The sequence below is a fragment of the Alosa pseudoharengus genome, unplaced genomic scaffold (genome assembly GCF_046254945.1).
Source record: "Alosa pseudoharengus isolate Yale_2024_CS ecotype anadromous, Long Island Sound unplaced genomic scaffold, YU_APseudo_1.1 YU_APseudo_1.1_scf_7, whole genome shotgun sequence".
NCBI classification, from domain to species: domain Eukaryota; kingdom Metazoa; phylum Chordata; class Actinopteri; order Clupeiformes; family Clupeidae; genus Alosa; species Alosa pseudoharengus.
The window spans coordinates 20,732,200-20,753,549 of NW_027468859.1; the positions used below are offsets into that span (position 1 = coordinate 20,732,200).

Sequence of the window (21,350 nt, forward strand, 5' to 3'; positions counted from 1 at the left end):
AATGTTAAAAAGAATCTGTCACTCAGCACACCAGCTTGCTCACGCACATATGTTGAGATAGTGTACAGGCTCACTGCACTATGCCATACATATAAGTGATAATTGCCAATTGCCAACTGCCCCAGCTGTCTCCCTCCTTAATGGCCTTTTAACCCCCCTGCATCCCTCTAATCTGGATAAATCTTCCCTGAAGACACAGAGGGGCGAGCACTCATTAACCTCCACAGCGCCAGTGCGCCAGCACAGCCAGAGAATAGCGATGAGGAGCTGCGTAGGAGCGCTGAGCGTCAGGAGGCATCTTGTTTCTGATGTTTTATGCCATTTTGCCCCACTGTTTTCCATAATCCAGTCCAAAACAGGGCTCCTTGAGAGTTTACTGAAAGGGTCTTCTGAAAGCTCTTTTTGGCCTTTGAACCCACTGGCTGGAAGGAAGGGGGCAGTGCTAAGATAACGAGGCTGACAAAATATGTTTTCCTTTAAAAAATAAATAATTGTGCTGATTTGTTCTGCTCTCTTTGAACTTGCAGGGCACAGTCCCCTTATTGAAATTCTGCTCTCACGGTGTCTCTTGTGAAGGAACTGGTAACTGGCTTAAGTGGGGATGAAATTGTTCACTGGCATTAAAAGGGCAGTTTCAAAGGAGAGGGTGTGCCTGTAATGGACTACGTGCATCAGAATGCCAAAAACTGTTGTCCTGTTTAGCTGAAATTGGGGCCTCAAAGGGAAAAGCATAGCTACAATAAATGCAAAAATACCGGCTAGATAACCACTATTCTCTGTGTTAGTGTTGGCTAATGCTGGTGTCTCGTGCAATGTCATTGGGAGGGACACAAAGAAAGGTTAGCCCGTGGTGAAGAACTTTCTCAAGGATAATCCTTCCCTTGGCGTGACCTGTCAGGACCTTTGAAGTCTTCGCTAAGTGAGCATCCTTTTTTCAAGGTGATTGTGCAGTAGCATGGGAGCGGTGCAAAGAGAGCATTCTCTGGTGTCGTCGCCTGGAGCCGAGGTGATGTGGTGGTGTTGGCGCGCCGGCGGTGCTGGTGTCAGGTTGTTACGGCTCTGGCGGGCAGGGAGTTTGGGGATTGCCTTCGCTGCACCTCTCCATGCACCGCCTCCCAAATCTCCCAGGATGCCTCAGATCATTAACGAAGACAGATGGTGGCACGCCTCTCCCCCTGCCTTCTCTCTCTCTTTTTTGCTCTCCTTCTCTCTTTTCCTCTTTGCCACATAGTCCATCTCTCCGTCAAACCCTTGTCCCATGTGTGTGTGTTTTCAGTCTGTGCCTTTGCCTGACTTTCACTTTTCCATTCCATTTTTCAGTTCCTTCGCATCACTGCATCATATGCAGCTTACATCAGAGCTGCTCTGTGTGACTGGCTCACCTAATGGACGTAGAACAGCAAACACGCATGTTATAACATATGTATTAAGGTGGTATTACAGTCAAGTCATAACCATTATTCATTTGCACTGTAAGACAGGTGTCACTTGCGCTCAAGCCAGGGGCGTAGCACTAAATTCTGGGCCCTATGCACAAGTGGTGGCCATGCCCCCCCCCCCCCCCCCCCCCAACCAACCAACCACCGGCTGTAAGCATGAGGTTCACAACTAACTAGGCCTACTATCTAATCACACATTGAATTAAATTCAGGTGCACAAACGACTGACGTTTCGACGCACTGCATGAGGAAGACGCAGTGCGTCGAAACGTCAGTCGTTTGTGCACCTGAATAAATAAAAAATAAAAAAAGTTTAAAAGTTCTCTGAGTGCTCCGGTCATCCATGGGTGCAGTCTCTCTGAAGTGGCCCAGACAGTTTTTCTGATTATTCATTTGCAGTTACATCTGTTGCTGCACATTCATCAATATAGAATTTTGCTATTATTAATTATACATTATATGTACATATTATTATATGTGTGATTTCTTTCTGTCTGCTACTGTGCTTAAAGTGTGTGATGAGGTCAAATATTTAGGGCAACTGATGACCTATCTGATGATAGGGACATTCACAGACAGTACTGTATGATGAATGCACAAGCTAATATGCTGAACCGCAAATGTAGTATGTGTTCATTGGCTGTGAAGACCACACTTTTTTAAAGCTTTCTGCACCCCAATGTATACTGCCCACTTGTGGCGGTGCTATAAAAAAAAGCAGTATGCAGAAACTCAGTGTGGCATATAATGATGGCATGAGGCTGCTGCTTAACCCATTCGCGCTGGATGCTGCATGACGCAACATTGACCCTCCCGCTGGATGCTGCGTAGCGCAACATTGACCCTCCCGCTGGATGCTGCGTAGCGCAGCATACTTTTTATGTCATGTTTAGGTGCTACAGAGGCTTAGATATTACATTTTGGTAGATTTTTTTTTTTTTTTTTTAGTATGTTTTCAGAAAACCCTCAGGAAATAAGGTTATTTAGTCTAGAATGCCATGGGATTCTATAGGCGTTTTTAGCAGGCATTTTAGGAGTAAATGGGTTAAAGTGCCACGATGGAGCAGTGCAAGCCAAATGCTTGTAAGTGCTGATGTATCCACCTGCCCTGCTGTACTCAGGAATCTCGTGTTGAGATGTATGTAGACTAACTAAGTCATTCAACAGCATAATTGCAACACTAGTGAACCCTGCAATGAGTATGGTTAGGTTCACTAGTGAACCCTGCAATGAGTAGTTCTAGACTGTGGAACCATTGGCCTTTTAATTTATATGCTAATATCTGAACTGTCTTTTTGTGTATTGTGGAACTCTGACTGTTGTAGTCATTTTATTGTATGTGTTTTTTTTGACTGTCTTTTTACTATGTTTTGTATTGTGATATGGACCGCTCTCTGTGTCCTGAATAAAGAATGAATTGAAAAAATCGAATTGAATATGCTTATTATTGCTCAGCATATACTCAATCAAATAGTAGTTTTAGACATTTGCTGAAAATGATTGATCTCTCCCATGCTGAAGCTGGGTTCCCACGCTGCCTTTGAAGCACTTCAAACCTCACCTGTAATGAACAGAGGGTAGCAAGCCAGTGAGCAGCCATGTGTGTGTGTGCGTGTGTGAGTTTAAAGAACCCGGGAGTTTGAGCCCGAGCCGAGGCATTCCTCAGTATTGGTAATGACCAGCGCTGCCTGCGGCCACATTCACAGGGGCCAAATCACTTCGTCTTCCTCCTCCTCCAACGCCCCCCTCCCTTCGACTTTCCTCCCTCTCCGTGACTCATGTTTTTCAAAGGTGCACATACATATCCTGCGCACAGGCCGCCCCAGGACTGTGGAGTGGGGGTGGTGCTGGGGGGTGAATATGGGCATTTGGGGGGGGGGATTAAGGTGGTGGAAGAGGGGATGGGTGGGGGGGGTCTTATCTCCTTCCGCAGCCTTGCAGAAATAAATGATTAATCATGACGAGGCGTGATGGAGACACCTCATCAGCCGACGTAATGATGAATGTGTGGCCCTAATAGGGAGGCAATAAACTGTATCATTCCTCGGCTGATGCTAATAAATGACGGCAGAGCAGACACGCGCGCGCACGAGCAAGCGAGGAGGCCGGGGAGATTATGACGGAAGAGCGCATCCGCCACCGATAACAGACGCCTGACGGAGAGCTGTAGCTTGGGTCTCAAACCGTAGAGCGAATGAGGCGTAGGAGGTGTGTGTGTGTGTGTGAGAGAGAGAGGTGTGGGTCTGAGGAATGGCATGTGAGTATTAGTGTAGAAGTATTTGTGTGACACACACATTGTGTGTGTGCATGAGAGGAGGTGTGTGTGTGTGTGTGAGAGAGAGAGAGAGAGAGAGAGAGAGTGTGTCTGTGTGTGAGAAGGTGTGTTTAAATATGTGTGTGTGTGTGAGAGAGAGAGAGAGAGAGAGTAGAAGTGTGAGAAGGTGTGTTCATGTGTGTGTGCGTGTGTGTGTGTGAGAGAGAGTGTGTCTGTGTGTGAGAAGGTGTGTTTATAAGCGCTTTCAGATATAACCTCCGGAGTATATGCGGAGGTTTGTCAAACGGAGGTCCTACCCTTCAGATGATTCAGATATGATGCTAACCTGCGGACCTTATACTGACCTTATACGGACCAATGTGTAAACGACATACACGCACATTACAGAATCTCTGTGTGGTTGTCGAGTGAGGGGTGGGGGCTTGTAGAGTTCACAAGAGGCGAGATATGACGCAGAATATATGCGGCCGCTGTCACAGCTGCTGTTTGTTTACAAAGTGTATGCATTATGTAGGCTAAAGAAGAAAAATCTATTGTGCGTAGGCTAATACTTGAAGTAGTCACGTAAGTGCGCACTTGAAATTGACCTACAGTATTTGTATGTGTGCTTCGAATAAACACATTATCTGTTTTCAACGTTATATAGCAGAATTACTTGGCTATGGAACCCCAAATCTGGTTTGCGTTGGAGAGAGCATGCACAAACTTTATGGTACCAGCCAATTCAGTAGGCTAACTCAAGACTTCAAGGCCATCATATACAACGTTTTTAAGCAACAAACAAAATACTAACATAACAGTGAAGTGGTTTGTTTTTTATGGTTTATTTTTCCAAAAGCATCCTCTCCCCATGTGTCTATTGCATTTACGCAAGGAGTTTGGAACAAAGTTGGGTTTTCATCGTTTTCATTTTCTCTAGGCATATTTATGCTCAACAAATATCAGCTCAGCAGTGAGGTCATGAGAAGGCTATCAATGAACAGAAAACCGACCATGTTGGCAAACAATTTATTAAATACTCCTGTTATTGTCGTCAACGACGTCGCTGTAGGCTACTGCCTTTTCAGCGACTTCTGTTTATGATGATTCGGTCTTTAGAATTAGTTTGGCCTTGCGATGCAGTTGTAGGCTACATCAACGTGTCTCTTGCTGTTCCCTTCATTATTTTGAAAAGCTTTTGATGGAGTCATTGAGAGAGGCCCAATATATTGTTATTTGATGTTCTGGGAATCTCTTATCTTTCTTTCCCCCTGAGTTGCTCATTTGAAATATTGATTCTCTTCATGGAACATCGTATTCATGATCTGAAGACAAGTCGTTATTGTAACCTGGAGCCAATGTTTAAAATGTGCACATGCTCTCTCTCTTTCTCTTGCTCTCTCTCTCTCTCTCTCACACACACACACACACACACACAAACACACTGCTGAATGGAATTGCAATATTTGAACAGCCCTGCATTTGCTGTGTCAGTGTTTTGCTACCGGCAATGAGGTTGACTCATTTGGCATGTACATTTCAATTTATTCTTATGCTCTATCTCTCTTTCTCTGTTAGTGCCCCTGGGTCTACATTTTGCTGCAACATTCCACTCCAAACTCACAAGCACAAGATGAGATTTAAATTTTTCTGCACCACATCACTAGACATATATACACACTACACTGGCACAAACTATATACATTACATACATTAAATGGTTAAAAAAACAAAGCAAAAAAGCAGTCAAGCTCATTTGTAGTGATCCCCCAACCCTTCCAAAAATGTCAGTGGTGGTCTCCCAATAGTATCTGCATCCTGCATCCTCAGTTGAAGCAAGCCCTCTTGCAGCTGAAATTGCATGACAGCAGATATTCAGACACACTTCCAAACCACCCAGCCTGACCCCTACTGTATATTTTGATTCCGATCAATGATATCAGCTGGAAAAGGTTGTTGACGCACACATTGCCTGGTTGCGAGTGCTATTCACTTGGTTACCTAGGTGAAAGGGTAGCGATGATCTCAGCACTTCAAAGATAGCAAGGGGCCACGAAAACTCAAGCTGGTGTTCCAAGTTTTAAGTTTAACACCTGGGCTGACATTGCATTTTTTCTTCACTAAACAAGTGAACAAAACATTATTTTGGGAATCATGTCAATTTGTGTGTGTGTTTGTGTGTATGTTTGCATTCACACATACATATCTCTCTGTTTACAGTCCCAGTACCCCCCCCCCCACCCCTCTCTGTCTCTCACACACACACACACACACACACACACACACACACACGACAGCAGCACTTTCAAGTCCTTAACCTGTCTCTGTCTCCCTCTTTCTCTCTACCTGCCACTCTCTCCCCTTTTCTTCATCCCTCTTTCTCTCTTTCTCTCTCTCTCTCTATTACTCTTCCAGGGGATTTCATTTTCTCCCCCTTTTATTTCCCCCCACCCCCTACCCTCCGGGTGAGGTGGAATCGTCCTGAATGCTATCATCCCGTGGCAGCTGCCACCCCGCCAAGCTCCCGGATATTCACCTGCCGCACTCGATGACTTCCCATCAGATGACGAGCGCCAATCGGGCCGAGCATCTCCGTCCGGTCCCTGCACAGTCCCCTCATCTTCTGCCATCTAGTACTCCCACTGCCACAGCGACTGATGCAAGACACGAGCCAACTGACAAGAGCCAACTGACACACATATGAATAGAGACAGATGGCGGCATCTTAAATCAGATTCGTAACGTGCTTACAAGTGCTAATAAATCAGAAAGATGAAAAGGGGTCAGTGGAAAGGGAAAGAAAAGGAGGAAGAAGGGAGGAAAAAAGAAACGATATTTCTCTTTGACCTCTTCTGCTCTTGTGAGGGGTGACGGTGCGGCGTCGGATCAGACGTTCTCGGTGACAAAGCTGTCTGTGGATGTTCATGTTGTGTCACACTGCCACTTTCAAGTGAAGCACGATGGGGGAAAAAAGTATATTTTGACAAGCTGCTAAAGATGTTTCTACCTGATACCTGTCTCGCTGCCTCCGCAGCGGAAATTGGATGACACTAAAGGTCTTTTGCCGAACATGTTGGAAGGACTTGACTGCACCAATGGGGAAATAAAGTGTCGTAAATGACACCACATACTCTACTTTTTATACATTTATTTGTTTATTTAAAAAGGCTTACATTCGCAAAGTGTTCTACAGAATGAATTAATTAAGCTGTCAGTACTGTGTATGTCTCGGGAGAGGTATGGTGTGGTTTTCAGGAGGAGGATATTTAGGGTTGAATTTCATGCCGGGCCTGCATGCACAGTGTTGTCTCACCTTTAATGCACGGCTGAAAAAGGAGAACATTCTTGATCAATGCCACACACACTGGAGGTGGTGGTAAAATTCTGTTCACTTCAACATCGTTCTCAGGATGATACAAAATCATGGTGCTATCTTTTAGGATGTCCATGGACTCTAGTGGAGAATAAATACACACACACACACATGTTCACACACACACACACTGTTAATTGCTCTGTCGGTCTGAGTTTGAAATTGTGGATGTGAGCGTTGTCCTGACCTTGAGTGGCGGTGAGAGGCACCCACCCATACACACACACACACACACTCACCCCTCCTCCACCATAAATGCAAGCTTACACTGGTCTGTCGACGATCCCCTTCCCTGAGCCCTCGTCATGAGAACCAGCCGATGGCTCCGAGGCTAATGCCTTTATTTAAACACGCTGCAGTTCTGTTACTGTGATTGTCATCCCTAATGCAACACACACATCTCCCTCCTTCCTTCCTACTGCACTCTCTCTCTCTCTCTCTCTCTATCTCACTTATTTCTCCCCTCACTTTCTCAGTCTTCCTTACAATCTCTCTCTCCCCTTCCCTCTCTCTCTATCATCCCTCCACCCCCTCCCTCTCTCTCTAACTTAGGCTCGAGGCAGAAGAGGCAAAGATTACAAAAGCCGCATTACGTAATTCATTATGGGGCCGAGTCAGGATTGGTTCATGGGAAGGGGAGCTTTTTTTAGCGGAGGGGGAAGAAAAGGCCTTTTTTTTGATGGTGATCCTCTGCGCGGACCAAGGCGCTGAAAATGGTTGTGCAACGCCTCATTGATTTCTGCAGAGTCGGAGGCTAATCTGCCCATCCGAATCCACACACACACACACACACATACTTCACACCACCATCTCATCAGCATCCCATCTCATCTAGCCACAGCCCCCACTCCACATCCCCTCGGTGTGTGTGTGTGTGTGTGTGTATGTGTGGGGTATTCGGTGAGACTGTGAAAGTGTGCATGTGTGAATGCAAACACACCTGCACATTCAAAAACAGACAGGCAGACAGACAGACAGACACACTCACACTCTCAAGCATGAATACATACAAGCATGTGCCACATGCACACACAGATACATTAATCATGCTTGACACACATGTACTGTAGACTCACACTCACACACATCCACCCTGCTCGACAACACATGCACATGCACAGACACACACACATCCACCCTGCTCGACAACACATGCACATGCACAGACACACAATATCATTATCCTTCCAGAACCTTTATTCATACACACACACACACACACACACACACACACACACACACACACACACACACACTGAGACTCATAGAAGACGTTCACAGATCAGTGGAGCGCGAAACCCCAGTAGTCATTATCACTATTGAATCTTTACAACATGCTTGTGCGGTTTTCTATTAGCCATTAACATTCTTTTGCCCACAATCTGAAAAGAAATTACAATGGAATACTCCGAAGTCTTACAATGTCCTTACAATGTAAAACAGTGTGCTGCTTCCTGAAGTAGTGATGCTCCTCTTGTTTTTTCTGCTGATATTGACAAAAATAGGCGACCATAACCTCAGCACCGAGTGCCAGAAATTATGAGACCCGCAGGGCCCCGATTGTCTATGGTGGCTCTGGTCCTGGTCCAACCTCTTAATTAGCACCTGTGCTTGTGCTTGAGAACTGACATATCAGAGGTGCGTTCAAATTCGCAAACATAGGCAAACATTTGCAAACATTTGCAAACAGTTTTCTGCGAATGTCTGAAAACAGTTTGAGGTGCACGTGAACATGTTGGGTGTTGAATGGAGAGGTACCATGGAGATGAAATAATTGCATGAAATCGTTACACGAACATGAATCGTTACATGAAAAATTTATCTGTTCAGACAAACTTGTTCACATCTGTTCATGGAATTTGAACGCACCTCAATGACGTGTGTGGAAAGGAGGAGGACTATACCGCTGCGTTTTGGAAGCATCTGGTTATGGGAAATGTCATGGTGACAGACCTGCCAGTTCTCTTTGCTCATAAGTAGATCTGGCATTCACTTAATTATAGAGGTGGGAAAGGATGGGGTGCGGTTTAATAGTTTGGACACTAATGCAACAGTCTCCATCAATGTCAAAATATCAAAGGGGAAATTCCCCAAGAAGCGGGCAGAGCAGCAGCAGTAGCTGTATCTGTAAAAATAGCAGTTCCTTTGTGGCCAACGCTCAAATATGTCTAGCCAGTTTTGACACACAATTTCGTTAGATCTCAGGGCCACCGGATGAAGACAACTCTATTCCGCCCTGTCCAGGGTGTCTGTGATGATCTGCAGTTGTGATGGTTTACTAATGTAATCTACTGCAGTTGTGTGTAATAAATCAGGATTAATCTGTTTCTGGGGATAATAATATATGGATCATGCTTACGAATAGATCTAAAAAAGTAATATTGTTAACTGATGGATGTTGGATTTAGTATTAGGCTATTGTTACACATAAATGTAATAAGTGCTTTCAATCAATGATGCTTTTATACAAGGAGAATAAGAGCACTATCAATGTATTTGGAGGACATTCAGCATTTCAGTAAGAGCACAGAAAAAGCACATGCTGAAATCAAGAAGGGGGACCTGTCACATAATACAGTACTTATTATTTAAAGACACACCACAAATGAATGAAAACAATATTAGTGTAACATAATGGATATATTTAAATACCTTAAGGAGTAGGGCTAGGCAAATTAATATTCTGTTGAGGCCAGAAAGGAGATAGTCAATTAAGCATGCAGAAACAGGGCCAAGGTCAAAGCAGTGGTCCCAGGACTACCATCCAAGGGCAGCTCCCCGTCTGACGTGTCTCTGGGGGGATTTAACTTACCCTCCCCAGGCCTTGCTCAGGAGAGACCATGGGTGAATTACCAAGGGCACCACACAGCCTTTAATATTTAGCCTTTACAGGAACAATTACATTTGCAAATGAATGCGTGCATCATAAGTTTACAGCGCCAGGGCTACATAGCGCTGCACAACTTTCCTGTGCAGATTTGCATTGTCTTTGCACAAAGCTGTCCTTCAGACTGATTTGCAATGCAGAGATTACAATAGCCACAAAACAAAGGCACCAGAAACAATGGAATGCCTTGCATTTAAGTTTCCTGAACTAATATTATGTATGTACTGCAAGGCCGTAGTCATGATGTCAACATTGGGGGGGGGGGGGGACCAAATCTGTGGTGGGGTCTGTGGGACCACCAAACAGAATTTCAATACATTTCCTACCATGCAAAAAGTATTATTAAAAATCACAAACAAGTCGTTAGTTAAGTCAGTCAGTCAACTTTTGACAGATATAGGCATGGCATGGATGGATTATGAGCCCCTGGGCACAGAAGCCCCCCACCCCTCCTCCAGATAGAGGGGTCCTGAGTCATTCTCCCTCGGAAGATTTTTTTTTTAAATGACCCTTTAAATGATGACTTTTGGTGCAACTTCACACAGAGGCTTGGGATTCAGGACCTCCTGAGCTCTTGGGCCCAGTAAGCCCATTCAGTAGTCCATCCCTGGATATATGACTCCATTTGTCTTCAAAATGTATACTTAAAAAGAAATTACAAACTAGAGTATCTTTGTTAACCTCTATATTACACAGAATGTGGTTCTTTGACTTATTACTTACACCTGAAGATTTTTTTAACTAAGGCTTAGACTCATAGGTTTAGGCTCATAAGATTTTGTCTTTTAATTTAGATTTTATTATGCTGGCGGCTAATCACACAATTTTAACGTTGAAAGGGACAGGATTCAGGAATAGGCTACTAACACAGGCCCCTCTTCTGTCTGACTCACCTCATGTTACCCCCTGCATTATAGACGGGCTTCTGACAGAAATTATGTTTTGTGCCAACATGTAGAAACACTAGGCCTACTACAGACTTTAATTGGTGACTGGAGGTGCAAATTCCTTTTTTTTTGGTTATTGTCCATGATTCACATTAACTGTAGGCTTTCACCGCCAGTGCATTGTAAACGTTTTTTCCAACTTGTGTGCCATCGCCACATTTAATTCCTACGTTTTGCCTGTGTAACCGGCAGACTAACTGCTGTACCAAGTTTGTCCTCCTGTTCTCACCGTAGCTCCTCTCCTATTGGTCACGCCCTCCAGTTAGCTTGCAGGTGGCTATGTACTCATTAGCGTCAATGGCACTTTCTATAAGACCGGCACCGGAGGTGGGCTAGTAAGTGATCCCTAGGCTCCGTACGTCCTCCCTACACTGTGTTCGCTGTGCTGTCACCTATGAAAGGTATGTGCCAACGCTCCTTTTTCACTGCAAACATGTTCTTTTAGCCAGCTGTGTTTAAAGTGCAACTGTTTGACAACAGGTATTTGGCTGTGTACCAGACGCTTCCGGGTAGTGTTTTGTTGATCTACCGAAGGTATTTACAAGCACTCTACACCATAGATGATTGAACTGTATGGTCCTTTTGTAAATGCCTTCACGCACATTCACAGCAATGTTTTTAACGTAGGTCTTGACTGAAAAGACGCCGTGTACGCGCAGGTTGCACTGTCTATTGGGAGATGCGTTAAGGTAACATTGGCTGTATAGCTCAGTAAGGTTTGCCATGTAATGTGTGTGCATGTGTATGGATGTTTATATGCATGTTTACAGTAACTGGATCTACTATAATGTGTCATGTTTCGCTGTAAGTCCTTGTGATTTAATGAGCCAATAACCTTTTATTATGTTGTATGTGGGCTATGCTTGTGTGTGATTTTTATGTAGGTTTGCGTACTGGAGAGATACCAGGGGGTCCCATTTCCATTCATGTTGAGTGGTGTATTCCTAGAGGTAAAAGGAAACCCTGTTGTATTGTATTTGTATTGCTTGATATTGGTTTAGGCTGTATTTACCATAAACAATGGATTTTAACTGTGTTTGTTTACCCCTTCAGAAAGATTGCCACTGCTGCTTTGCCTCCGGTAGATTTAAGTAATTGTAGCTCTTGCCTCATTTTGTTTTCTTTATTTTGTTTTGTTTGTCCGATTGATTTGGCCTAAACATAGGCGTGGCTGTGTTCATTTATCTGCCCTTCGTCGTGGTGTGTCGGCAACAGGTGTGGTATTGGCTGCCCCAGTATTTTGCTGTGGTTATGTGTTACGGTGGTAATGCTAACATCTAGCTTTCTTGACCCAGCCAGTTATTGCCAATAGCAACCATATCTTCCCTTCTCCCCTCCAGAGAAACAGAGTGTTGCAGCTGTTCCGCGGGGCAGGTCGCTGGATCTGAGTCCTCCTCTTCGCGTACTTCACACAGTATCTGTAGTGGTAACGTGCACCTCACTATTTGCAGTGATCACTCTTTGTAGTACCTGTGCCTATGCGAGTGTGTGTGTGTGTGTGTGTGTGTCTGTGAATAGGCAACAGAATCAGCAGCACGGGTGGTGTGTCGGTCTCACTCCTCTTCCAGGACAGGTAACCTCTCCCGAACAGCTGATCAAATTAACCCTACGTGATTACATGTAATATTCCTGGTGGCAGCCACTGCCTTCCTCTTGCTGGCCTATTGGGCCTAATATGTATTGCACTCCATCCTGAGAAACAAACCCAAGACTGACTTTTTACTGAATTGCTTGTAAATAAATATTGTTTATTTTTTCATTGAAATACCACGTCTCTGTCATTACTTGCTTATCTGTGTGCGAGAGCCCTCTTGTCTAAATCAAGGTGTTGGAGGTCTAGCTAAAGTACATCTTGGTGTGAAAGGCCCCAAGTGGCGTAGTCGAGCACCCTAGAGTCAAGACTGACTTGTCATCTGACTCCCGTGGTCACAATCTGGCGTAGTCGGCAGGATTAGTATACAGAGACGTGTATTTCATTTGTTTTTTTTTTTGTTTTTTTTTTCCTTCCCTCCTTATATGTTTATGTGTTGTGTTCTTTTTGCTATTGTTTGAGGCAATATACCGTAAAGCAGGTAATAGAGGCAAAGCAGCAGCTGGCACATCGGGGGACCTGACAACTCTACCTTGAGGTACCATATCACCGCACCCTCTTGTGGCCACCCCAGAAGTAATCTAGCCCTTCTGTTTCAGCTATGGCGGAAGAGTTACAGGAACTGAGGGAGCAAGTGCGGCAGCTTCAAGCGGACAAGGAGCGATTGCTGTATCTCCCTAGGGAAAGGAAATGTCCTGTGTTCAGGGGCAGATCAGGTGTTGGTATTGATGAATGGGTGGAAGAAGTGAATGCTTGTGTGCGTGCCAGACATTTGGGTTCACGTGACCAGGCCTATTTTATGTTTGATCATTTGGATGGTGAGGCAAAGGATGAGATACGCTATAGGCCTAGGGCAGAGAGGGAAGACCCAGACCAAATTCTATCTATCCTTAAAGACCTTTATGGATGTTCAACATCTTATGTTGCCTTACAAGAGCAGTTTTTCTCCCGGAAACAACTTGATGGCGAGTCCCTACAGGAGTATTCTCATGCTCTTCTCTCTTTAATGGATAAGGTTAAACAAACTTCCCCTGAATCAGTGCCCCAATCTGACTTGCTGCTGCGTGATCAGTTTGTAGAGCATGTCATCGACTCTGATCTTCGTAGAGAATTAAAGCGGTTGGTACGTCAGACTCCAGGGCTGTCCATGTTGGAGGTGCGGGCTGCAGCCATTCGGTGGGAGCGTGAAGGTAGGCCCAGCGACTTCCCCCGAGGTAGAAGTTATTCAGTCCCTTCCCTCTGTGCTATGCAGACCTCTAGAGGTCAGTATATTCCCCCTCCCCCGGTGAACCTGGCTAGTTCAGAAATGACAGAATTGAGAGCGATGTTGCTGAAACAACAGGAACAGATTAATCTGTTAACTAGCAGTTTGACTGCTTTGCAGGGACCTGCACGCAATGTCCGGTCCAGCCGCCCTTCCCCAGTCATCTGTAGGCGGTGTCAAAAACCTGGTCACTATGCAAGGGAGTGTGACAATGAGCGAGTGGTTTCAGCACAGCCCTTAGCTCCTCAAACCCATCGTCAGTCTGACTCCGTTTCCACTTCTCAGCTGACGGAAAACTAGCTCCCTCCAATGTGCAGAGCCACACGTTGGGTGGGGGCAGTATGGGCTCTCAGGGTCGCAACCCGGCACGCCATACTGTGTCGTCTCTTGTTGGACAGTGTCCCAAGGTAGCTGTTAGGGTAGGGGGAGTAATTGTTAACTGTTTATTGGATACAGGGTCCATGGTGTCCACTATGGTGGAAAGTTTCTTTGTAGATAATTTTCAAGACCAGCTCCAGCATTGTCATTGGTTGCAGCTTCGCGCTGCAAATGGTTTAGAAATACCCTACACAGGCTATGCAGAGTTCACGGTTGAGTTGCTGGGGAGGGTAATCCCTCATCGTGGCTGGTTAGTAGTCAAAGATCCACCAGGTCAGTCTCTTTCATCTGCAGTGCCCGGTGTGCTGGGAATGAATATCATTCGAGAATGTTATGATGAACTATTTGGCCAGCATGGCCCCGCCCTGTTTGATCTCCCACCAGTGGTGCATGCTTCACCTCCATGGCAGAGAGCCCTGCAGCATTGCCACCAAGCCCAGTTCAACTTCCCTGGAACTAAAACTGGGATTGTTAAAGTTAGGGGTCGGAGGCCCATCCATATACCTGGCGGTACTGTCAAGTTGGTGCCCGCCACCTGCTCTCCCCAGTTCTGTAACGCCTCTGCCGTTCTTATTGAACCAGCTACCAATTCGTTACCTGAGGGCCTTCTTGTTTCACCTGCCCTAGTTCATGTAGAGCGAGGTACAGCTTTTATTCCTATTGTTAATGTTGGGTTTACTCGTGCTACACTTTACCCCCGTAGTTCAATAGGTGTGGTGGTCCATGTCACCGTTGAAAGCCTCCCTACAGGGATTACTGAGGTTGTTCAGGGCACTAATACTGTTACGGCCACCCTTAAGGCCCACACTGGACAGGTTAACTGTGTGACTGAGCAGATCCAGGCCATTGACTTATCCGTGCTCTCAGAGTCTGAACAAGAACACGTGAGGGCCTTCCTGCTGAAGCATGAGTCAGTTTTCTCAGCTTATGAGGGTGATATTGGCTGTACCAACCTGCTGTCACACGACATTCCCCTGTTAGATGACAGGCCTATTAGGCAGAGGTATAGGCGTCTCCCCCCTTCTGACTATGATGCTGTGAAGGCCCACTTACGGCAGCTTTTAGACAGTCAGGTCATCCGGGAAAGTAGTAGCCCCTATGCCTCTCCTATTGTTCTGGTGAGGAAGAAGGATGGCAGCCTTCGCATGTGTGTGGATTACCGACAACTCAATCACAAGACACGGAGGGATGCCTTTCCACTTCCCCGCATTGAGGAGTCCTTAGATGCATTGTCTGGGGCACAGTGGTTTTCCACGCTAGATCTGACTAGTGGCTATAACCAGGTACCAGTAACGGAGAAAGACCGCCCAAAGACCGCCTTTTGCACGCCCTTTGGGCTATTTGAGTTCAATCGAATGCCTTTTGGGCTGTGCAATGCTCCAGGCACCTTCCAGCGCTTAATGGAGAGGATGTTTGGCGCTCAAAACTGTCAGTCACTCCTGCTGTACCTGGACGACATCATTGTTTTTTCGTCTAACATAAATGACCACCTGTCCCGCCTAGATCTGGTGTTGAGCCGACTCCAGAAAGAAGGCTTGAAGGTAAAACTGGAGAAATGCTGCTTCTTCAGGAAGGAGGTCCAGTATCTGGGCCACTTAATCTCCCGCGACGGCGTGTCTACGGATCCAGCCAAGGTGTCTGCCGTTGCCAACTGGCCTCATCCTACCAATGTCTCAGAGCTGAGGTCTTTCCTTGGATTTGCAAGTTACTATAGGCGGTTTGTTGAGGGGTTCTCAAAACTAGCGGCCCCATTACATCGTCTGGTAGCTGAGCTAGCAGGGACTAAGACGAGGAAGGGCCACGGACCACGGCTAGATGGAGCCTGGACAGACGCCTCCGAGCAGAGTTTCCAGGAGTTAAAGAGGAGGTTAGTGAATGCACCTACCCTGGCTTTTGCTAACTTTACTCTCCCCTTCATCCTTGAGGTGGATGCCAGCCATATCGGGCTTGGAGCAGTGCTCTCACAGGAGCAGGAAGGCAAAGTGCGCCCAATTGCCTACGCCAGCCGGAGTCTTAGCCCTGCCGAGAAGAACTACAGTTCCATGAAGCTGGAATTCCTGGGCATGAAATGGGCAATGACTGAGAAGTTCCGGGAGTACTTGTGGGGCCAACAGTGTACTGTCTGGACTGATAACAACCCTCTAAGCCATCTGGATACAGCCAAATTGGGCGCGACCGAGCAGCGATGGGTAGCTGAGTTGTCTGCCTACAACTACACCATTCGATACCGTTCTGGTCGATCAAATAAGAATGCAGACTCTCTGTCCAGACAGCCCCCTGCAGAAGGCCCCAACCCTGTTTCAGGGCTATTAGTGGTCGGAACTGCTCTACCTGTGGCCGTACAACAAGCTGCTCGACGAGAGGAATGTCTTCAGGTGACCCAGGCGGCCATGTCTGTCTTTCCTTCTCATACCACTGAGGATCTGCAGGCACTACAAGGGACAGACCCGACTATCAGGGCCTTCCTCCCATTCTGGCGAGTGCAGAAACCACCTAACTCTACAGCCCGGGAACGCCTACCTGGACCAACCAAGGTACTGTTCCGCCACTGGGATCGCATGGTGGAAACTGCTGGTCTGCTTTACCGCCGGATTCACCGGCCTGACGGGGGTGAGGAAGTTTATCAACTGCTGCTGCCAGGATGCCTAAAGGGTGAAGTGCTGAAGCAGCTGCACAATGATCACGGCCATCAGGGCATCGAACGCACTACCGAGTTAGTGCGGCAGAGGTGCTATTGGCCGGGAATGAGGGAAGACATCAGACGGTGGTGTCTAGACTGTGTGCGATGTACCCTCGCCAAATCCACTCACCCCAAGCCCCATGCGCCCATGGGACACTTGCTAGCGTCCCGTCCAAACCAGATCCTAGCAGTGGACTTCACCTTTCTGGAGCCCTCCAGAGATGGTAAGGAACAGGTTTTAATTATAACTGATGTGTTTTCTAAGTTCACACAGGCGGTGCCCACCCGGGACCAGAAGGCGGCGACAGTGGCTAATGTGCTGGTCCGGGAGTGGTTTTTCCGATACGGGGTCCCCGCTCGTCTGCACTCTGACCAAGGCCGCTGTTTTGAGAGTGCTGTTATTTATCAGCTGTGCAGCCTGTACGGGATCCAAAAGACCCGGACGACACCTTACCACCCGCAGGGCAACGGTCAGTGCGAGCGGTTTAACCGCACTATGCATGATCTGTTGCGCACGCTCTCGGCTGAGCAGAAGAGCCATTGGCCTGAGTATCTCCCTCAGTTGGTGTTCAGCTACAACACCACAATCCATCAGTCAACGGGTGAGTCCCCGCATTTCATAATGTTTGGTCAGGAGCCTCAACTACCTATTGATTTCCTTTTGGGCAGGGTACCAGAACCAGAAGGTGGCAGAGTGAGTGAGTGGGTGCAGGAACACCAGAGACGTCTAACCGTGGTCTTCCATGGTGCTAAGGAAAGGTTGCAGGCGGCTGCTGCACGGAGGAAGGAACGGCATGACCAAGGAGCCCAGAATGTTCCATTGGAGGTAGGACAGTTCGTCTATCTTCGAGACCACGGAGTGAGAGGGCGCACCAAGATCCAGGACGCCTGGAGCCCAACCCTACATCAAGTGGTTCGAGCCCCACCCCCTGGTGGTGTGGTATACTCCGTAGCCCCCGTGCATGACCTCAATGGGAGTCGGCAAGTACACCGGGTGATGCTAAAGCTTGCCCGCCAAAATCACCACCCAGAGCCTCCCGATGTACCCTTGGAGCCTACGACAGCAGCTGATCATGAGACTGAAGATGATCACACCGGTCAGTGGGTTGTTGTGAGGGCACCCGGAGTCCAGACACAGCCTGCCCATCTTGACCCAGTGGCCCCTCCCCCTGAAGTGTCGGATCCATCTAGCCCCCTGGTGCAAGTCGACCCGTCTGCTCCGGCTCCATTAACTCCTACAGCAGCTAGCCCTGATCACGGCGCCCTAGCTCCACGGCGGACCTCCCGGACCACTGCTGGAAGACATGGAAATCTCCATCGGCTCCCGGTATCAGTGGTGAGTAGGACAGACGGGGCTACGAACTCCCAGGTTCCTGGCTCTAGCAGTAATATGACTGCAGTTTTCAGACCCTGGTGTTACTAGGACCCTGTTTTTATTTGTTGTCCTAGATCCAGTGCTTTTTATTTTTATTTATCTGCGGGACGCTGATAAAGAATGGGGGGGTAGAATGTAACCGGCAGACTAACTGCTGTACCAAGTTTGTCCTCCTGTTCTCACCGTAGCTCCTCTCCTATTGGTCACGCCCTCCAGTTAGCTTGCAGGTGGCTATGTACTCATTAGCGTCAATGGCACTTTCTATAAGACCGGCACCGGAGGTGGGCTAGTAAGTGATCCCTAGGCTCCGTACGTCCTCCCTACACTGTGTTCGCTGTGCTGTCACCTATGAAAGGTATGTGCCAACGCTCCTTTTTCACTGCAAACATGTTCTTTTAGCCAGCTGTGTTTAAAGTGCAACTGTTTGACAACAGGTATTTGGCTGTGTACCAGACGCTTCCGGGTAGTGTTTTGTTGATCTACCGAAGGTATTTACAAGCACTCTACACCATAGATGATTGAACTGTATGGTCCTTTTGTAAATGCCTTCACGCACATTCACAGCAATGTTTTTAACGTAGGTCTTGACTGAAAAGACGCCGTGTACGCGCAGGTTGCACTGTCTATTGGGAGATGCGTTAAGGTAACATTGGCTGTATAGCTCAGTAAGGTTTGCCATGTAATGTGTGTGCATGTGTATGGATGTTTATATGCATGTTTACAGTAACTGGATCTACTATAATGTGTCATGTTTCGCTGTAAGTCCTTGTGATTTAATGAGCCAATAACCTTTTATTATGTTGTATGTGGGCTATGCTTGTGTGTGATTTTTATGTAGGTTTGCGTACTGGAGAGATACCAGGGGGTCCCATTTCCATTCATGTTGAGTGGTGTATTCCTAGAGGTAAAAGGAAACCCTGTTGTATTGTATTTGTATTGCTTGATATTGGTTTAGGCTGTATTTACCATAAACAATGGATTTTAACTGTGTTTGTTTACCCCTTCAGAAAGATTGCCACTGCTGCTTTGCCTCCGGTAGATTTAAGTAATTGTAGCTCTTGCCTCATTTTGTTTTCTTTATTTTGTTTTGTTTGTCCGATTGATTTGGCCTAAACATAGGCGTGGCTGTGTTCATTTATCTGCCCTTCGTCGTGGTGTGTCGGCAACAGGTGTGGTATTGGCTGCCCCAGTATTTTGCTGTGGTTATGTGTTACGGTGGTAATGCTAACATCTAGCTTTCTTGACCCAGCCAGTTATTGCCAATAGCAACCATATCTTCCCTTCTCCCCTCCAGAGAAACAGAGTGTTGCAGCTGTTCCGCGGGGCAGGTCGCTGGATCTGAGTCCTCCTCTTCGCGTACTTCACACAGTATCTGTAGTGGTAACGTGCACCTCACTATTTGCAGTGATCACTCTTTGTAGTACCTGTGCCTATGCGAGTGTGTGTGTGTGTGTGTGTGTGTCTGTGAATAGGCAACAGAATCAGCAGCACGGGTGGTGTGTCGGTCTCACTCCTCTTCCAGGACAGGTAACCTCTCCCGAACAGCTGATCAAATTAACCCTACGTGATTACATGTAATATTCCTGGTGGCAGCCACTGCCTTCCTCTTGCTGGCCTATTGGGCCTAATATGTATTGCACTCCATCCTGAGAAACAAACCCAAGACTGACTTTTTACTGAATTGCTTGTAAATAAATATTGTTTATTTTTTCATTGAAATACCACGTCTCTGTCATTACTTGCTTATCTGTGTGCGAGAGCCCTCTTGTCTAAATCAAGGTGTTGGAGGTCTAGCTAAAGTACATCTTGGTGTGAAAGGCCCCAAGTGGCGTAGTCGAGCACCCTAGAGTCAAGACTGACTTGTCATCTGACTCCCGTGGTCACACCTGCATGGATGCGCGATTGAGTACGCATCTAAATAATATGCAAGATGCAACAACCATTTCTAAGAGCCCTATAAACGGTAATTTCTGGCAGTACTACTAGCATATGAATGCATTATTTATGTTGAAAGAACATGTGAAAGAAATAAATGACACAGGCTTTCACAAATTCATCATTTAAAATAAAACGTTTCACTTTCGCTATCATTGCCAGAATAGGATACAATGGAAAATGTTTCAAAGTTCCCTTTGAGTCTGATCGGCTCCAAAAGTGTATGGGATTTCCTTAGCCTGTGCTACACCTTTCCAACAAGTTTTGTGAAAATTGTACCGGTATAGCTTTTGCGAAATTGTTGACAACCCTACCTCACTGCAGTAGGGTGCAGTAAATGGAAGCTTTTACTAGCGCACGCCACTAACGAAAAACGGAAAACCACCAGGACAAACCACTCAGGGGTGTAGGCTACTCTGGAACCATCACTAGGTCACTAATTTGTGCGTTATTTACGTTTGATTACATTTCAGATGGTGGTGCGTGTTGGTTTCCTGTAGGCCTATAGCGCTTTTTTCTTTCTTTCTTTTTCTATGTCCAAGTATTGGGGGGGACACGTCCCCCTCAATGTCTATGGTGACTACGGCCCTGATACTGAGATGCACAGTATTGACTGACATGTACAAACCATGAATTTCAACAACAGAAAAAAACTGCTGTGCAGAAATTTTTCAGTTAACCAATGAGTCATGTTTCATTAAAGATCTCTTTTAAGCTCTCTTATAAGGCAGCAATTCATTAAATAAATCAACAAGTCATTTTCACATCACTTTTCTAATGTTCAGTAAGTAGTAACCACTGTTGTTACTGTGTTATTAATAGGTATAAAGGTTAATTACTGCATTCAATCACTGTCATTCAGTCAATGGAACCTTCAAATAAAGCATTACAAGATACTGAAAAAGGGGCACATGTGAACAGCCCAGCATAATGCAGTTACTCAGAGATGGTGAACATTTCAAACCCGAGAGCCTTCCCCTTTGTTTGCGGTGTAGTTATTTGCACAGATCCATGTTAAATGTGATCAGGGCAACCTGAGCAACCTCCCCCATCCAAAAACACCCCCTGGTCCCGAGGCAGCATAGGTCAATCAATTTAGTGGGGAGGGAGAAACCGTCGCCAGACCCTGGCACCATGAACACTAATGATTTTACGCCTCATGAGCATTCCCAAAGCTGTTGATCAGACTTCTCTAAAGCAGGTACTCCCGAGAGACTGGATGTGTTT

The 21,350-nt window shown here is 46.4% G+C and overlaps 1 protein-coding gene and 1 long non-coding RNA gene across 3 annotated transcripts in view; one reads left to right on the top strand and one right to left on the bottom strand.

Annotated features, from left to right (window-relative positions):
• The window catches only part of snw1 (SNW domain containing 1), a 54,845-nt gene extending 48,522 nt beyond the window's left edge, over nucleotides 1–6,323 (bottom strand). Inside the window, 1 exon segment of the mRNA XM_076271904.1 lies at nucleotides 6,230–6,323. Within this exon segment, the coding sequence (XP_076128019.1) occupies nucleotides 6,230–6,323 (94 nt within the window).
• A 4,764-nt stretch (nucleotides 6,324–11,087) lies between these two features.
• LOC143109725 (uncharacterized) lies at nucleotides 11,088–19,728 on the top strand. Of its 2 annotated transcripts, XR_012983944.1 has the most exons (5): nucleotides 11,088–11,301; nucleotides 11,381–11,434; nucleotides 11,528–11,589; nucleotides 11,785–12,473; nucleotides 19,483–19,728. It is a non-coding gene; the product is annotated as an uncharacterized LOC143109725 (long non-coding RNA). The 2 variants fall into 2 exon arrangements; XR_012983943.1 differs by having other exon boundaries at nucleotides 11,528–12,473.
• Nucleotides 19,729–21,350: the final 1,622 nt, after the last annotated feature.